At 36.9% G+C, this 5000-nt stretch overlaps 1 protein-coding gene across 1 annotated transcript in view; it reads left to right on the forward strand.

Annotated features, from left to right (window-relative positions):
* The window catches only part of LOC122257947 (transient receptor potential cation channel subfamily A member 1), a 36147-nt gene that overhangs the window by 13466 nt on the left and 17681 nt on the right, over positions 1-5000 (forward strand). The window contains exons 6-9 of the mRNA XM_086531300.1: positions 22-228; positions 761-895; positions 1762-1863; positions 2540-2749. Of these exons, the coding sequence (XP_086387426.1) occupies positions 22-228; positions 761-895; positions 1762-1863; positions 2540-2749 (654 nt within the window). The remainder of the gene's footprint in view (positions 1-21; positions 229-760; positions 896-1761; positions 1864-2539; positions 2750-5000) is intronic.

A 5000-nucleotide genomic window follows, 5' to 3' on the forward strand; every position in this document is an offset into this window, starting at 1 on the left:
ACACCCTTCCAACACCCACAGCTAGACACATACACCCGGCCGCCCACCCAGCGCTGCAACAACGGCTACCTCCCCATCCACGTGGCCGCCCGCAACTCGTCCGTGGGCGTGGTGAGGCATCTGATCAAGTGGGCGGAGGAAAGGGCATGCGAGAGAGAGATGACAACGCTGCCGGACCTCGATGGGAACGCCCCCCTCCACCAGGCGGTGCAGGGGAGGGCCATTAAGGTGGGGGTAGGGGGGCGGGGTATGGGGGGGTATGAAGGGATGGTGAGGGGATGGTGAGGGGATGGGGGGAAAGGGTGTGGGTGGGGATGGGGAGGTTATACGGGTATGAGGGTATGAGGGTATGAGAGGGGATGGGGAGGGGATGGGGAGGGGTAAGGGTGGGAGGGGTATGGGGAAGGGTATGTTAGGGGGTTATGGGTGGGATTGGAGTGGAGTATGTGGAGCTTATGGGGGTGGGAGGGGGATTAGGGTGGTGTGGGAGGGGCGATATGGGTATATATTTATATACAAATACACACATATATATATGTATATATATACATATATATATATACATATATATATATATATATATATATATATATATATATATATATATATATATATATATATGTACGTACGTATGTATGTATGTATGTATGTACATGTGTCTATGTGTGGTTGCGTGTACGTTTTACAATGATTAACACACAGACCCATCTATCTCTTCATCGACCTTTTACTCATTATTTCCCCTCTCTCTCTCCTCAAGGTGGTCGAGCAATTCCTCAAGGTGGGCGCTTTGATATCGACCCAACAGCTCGACCTCTCGACGCCCGTCCATCTGGCGTGTTCACAGGGCGCGCTCGACGTTGTTAAGCTCATGTTCAGTCTACAGCCTCAGGAGGTGAGTGTGTTGGGGGAGAAAGGTGGGGGAGGTGGGGGGGGAGGGGGAGGTGGGGGGAGGGGGGAGGGGAGGGGGGGAGAGAGGGAGGTAGTGAGATGGAGAGGAATAGAAAATGTGTGTGTGTGTGTGTGAGAGAGAGAGAGAGAGAGAGAGAGAGAGAAAGGAGGATATATATATATATAATATATATATATATATATATATATATATATATATATAATATATATATATATATATAATATATCTATATATATATATAATATATATATATATATATATATATATATATATATATTATATATATATATATATATATATATATATATATAAGCGTATATTTATATATACATTTAACTATCTATCTATTCAGTAAATATATTGTTCTTATTTCCGAATCTTACTAGTTTTGCAAAATTTAATGAGGTTATGAATATCAATGATATACGTTCCTGCACATATTTTGGAAGTCTAAACAGGAATATTGATAAACATAGCAAGGGATGGCTAAAGTTTAGGAACCACTGCTCTAAACCAATCTATATGTATATTTGCATACATATTTGATTATTCATATATTTATCTGTATTTACTTTTCCGTCTTTCCATCGACATACTTGTTTCCTCCTTTTCCTTTTTTTTCTATATATTCGTTTTCCTCGCTTACATATTTTCTTGGCATCTTCTTATATGTTATCCTTTCCTCTCCCTCTACAGATATTTCTAACGAATGTTCTACTTATCCCTCCTCCCTCCCTCTCTGTCTACACCTTTCTCTCCCTCTCTTTCAACATTTTCCCTCTCTGCCTTCCCTTCGTCTCCCCCAACCCCTTTATTTAATACTTCTTTCTTCGCCCTTTTCTCCCAAGGCAGCGAGAGTTCTCATGGCAACAGATGCCCAAGGAATGACCCCTCTCCACTGCGCTGCCATGTTCAACCACTTTGAACTCGTTGCTTTTATTCTTGAACAGGTCAGTTACATCTACGTTAAACCATTTACCAAAGGGCTGTGTTAATGCTACATGACCGATGGAACAAAGGTGATCTAGGGAAACTATTTTATTTCAGAGTTTTGATGTGTAAGGCGTTCCAGTGCAATATGCAATAGTCTTTATATAGTAGGGGAATCCATAGCTTGAGATTGTTCTGCAATATGTATAGATGGATGTATTGATGCGGTCTGTTTGCGTGTAGACGGTTCTGTTGTGCAATGATGATCAAAATAACAACCTTTTTTATGTTTTCTTCTTGGTGTTACATCACTGAATATGTACATAGATAGCCATAAAAGTTAACATACAAAAATGCGACTTATAATAATGTAAATGAAGGTTGCACAAGTAGCCGGAGGTGCAACAGGAATGGGAGTTGACGAAGTTCACTTAATAAATGTTTTCATCTTTAGTGTTTTTCCACAATGCAATGTTTCATAATCATAATTGCCCCAAACTCCCGAATATATAAAATGATTAGATTTTTTTTTTAAGTAGACAGACAAATTAATAAAGTCAACAAACAAACAAAACAGACAAAACACTCCATACAAACTAAGTAAAGAAAAATAAATCAAACATACAAAACAAACAGACAAACAACACACCACCACCAATACTAACCATCCACCCCCAAACCCTACCACATTGCAAGGGCGCTGCCATAGACGCCACAGACCGGAAGGGAAGGTCGCCTCTCCTGCTGGCTGCCGCCCATGGTGGCTGGCTTACCATAGACGTCCTGCTCTCCCATGGCGCCGATCTGACTCTGCGGGACATGAACGGCCGGAATCTGGTTCATGTGGTGATCATGAACGGGGAGTCGGTGTGTAAATTGCTGGCTCTTGTGCAGGATAAGGATAAGGTTGGTTTTTGCGTCGTATCGTGGGGGAAGGGTGTTTGGTGTTTTTATTAGGATCATTATTATTGTTATTATTTTATTATTTATTATTATTATTATTATCATTATTATTATCATTATTATTATCAATATCATTATTATTGTTATCATTATCATCATCATCGTTATTATCATCATTAATATTATCATTACTATTATCATTATCACTATTATTATTATTATTGTCATTATCATTATTATTATTATCATTATCATTATCATTGTTATTATTATTATCATAATAATTATTATCGTTATTATTATCATTATTATCATTATCACTATTATCATAATCATTATTATCATTATCATCATTATCATTATTGCTGTTATTATCATCATTATCATTGTTATCGATATCATCATTATTATGCTTATTATCATTATTACCGTTATAATCATTATTAGCATTATCAATATCATTATCATTATCATTACCAGTAGTAGTAGTAGTAATAGTTGTAGTATCATTATCAATATTACTGTCATTATTGATATCGGTATTATCATCATCATTACCATTATCATCACTGTTGTTGTTGTTATCATCATTATCATCATCATCTTCATTATTGTTATTATTATCACTAAGTTTGCAGTTTCGAACGTTTTCCCCATTAGAATTTTTTCCTCTCAATTCTTCAAATATTTAAATTTTTCACTAAATTCCCAGGACTTGTCTTCCTTCTTCCCATTTTTTCAAATTTCATGACGCACTATATTGCTAGGATTACATAGATGGCTTCTATTAACGTGATGATGTTACATACTGTAGGCACTTACACTACATACATATATGTACATATATACATGCATGCAGAAATGCATACATACATACAGACAGACAGGCAGACAGAGATATAGATAGACAAACAGACAGATAGACAGACATACATACAGACAAACAGGCATACATGCATACATACATACATACATGCATGCATACATACATATACGCATACATACATAAATACATGCATACATATATATATATATATATATATATATATATATATATATATATATATATATATATATATATATATATATATATGCATATGCACTTATACATACATTTATACATGAGAGTTGGGCAAACGGTACTTTTAAAACACCGGCGGTAGCGGTACTGTTTTAGAGTTGATAATTATCATCTATTTAAAGTACCGTCTTCGTAGCGGTACTGGTTTAAAGTTAATAATTATCATTTATTTGAAGTACCGTCTTAGTGACAGCGGTAATTCTCTGAAATTAGTAATTAATTTTTTCCCCCTCATCATTACCTTCATCATCGCAAAACCTGTATTCTGGGCGAAAATAAATCGTTTTTGCTGTTGTTGTTTTGTTTTGTTTTTTGGTCTCCAATTCCATCTGTACAACCAAGATCAAAAATTAACAACAAGGTCTCTGCTTTATGTTTTGAAGATTAGCCTACAAAATTAACAATGTAAAGAGAAAAAAAATAAAGAATAATGAATAAAGATCCTAAAAGCTGTAATTACGTAACAGCTTTCTAAAAACAAGGATAAACTTGAAGCTGCAAAATTCTCTTGAGCAAAAATATATATGTCACAAACCGAGTTGCCGATCAGTATATTCTACCCACGACCCATGTTTGTATGGTGTCCCCGATAGGTGTAGCGAGTAACGTAATATTGTGTACTTTAGAAGAAACCGGAGGAGGAGGTGGAGGAGGAGGAGGAGGAGGAGGAGGAGGAGAATGAACGTGAAAATGATAAGTATGAGTTATTTTTTTGTTTGTTGTTTTGTTTATTCTTTCCACAAATGGGGGGTAGAAATCCTCTCGTGTTTCTCATGTTTTGTGCATGCCTTGTAATGTTGCTATGCGCAACACTTCACACTGCATTGGGTGACAAAATTTCTACGATTGAAAGTTGGTATCCATTTTCCATGTACATTTTGAAAGGTACCGCTTACAACCAACGCTAGACATAAACAGCACAAAAATTTACATGAACAAACTCATATGCATACTCATTCCCTTCAATTAAAATAAGGAAATTTTATCAGAGAGACAATCCGAAACAGATACGGAGTCAACGTTCCAAATAAATAACTAACTATGCAAATACAGAAACCTACCCCCCACCCACTTCCCACCCCCTATTTTACAATCACCATTATTATTTGTACTAACCCCACCCCACCCCCTTACCCTATCTTGCTACTATCCTACCCCTCCTCCTATTACCTC

Source organism: Penaeus japonicus, unplaced genomic scaffold (assembly GCF_977035675.1).
Source record: "Penaeus japonicus unplaced genomic scaffold, GWHDUDI00000001_assembly GWHDUDI00000035, whole genome shotgun sequence".
Classification (NCBI taxonomy): Eukaryota; Metazoa; Arthropoda; class Malacostraca; order Decapoda; family Penaeidae; genus Penaeus; species Penaeus japonicus.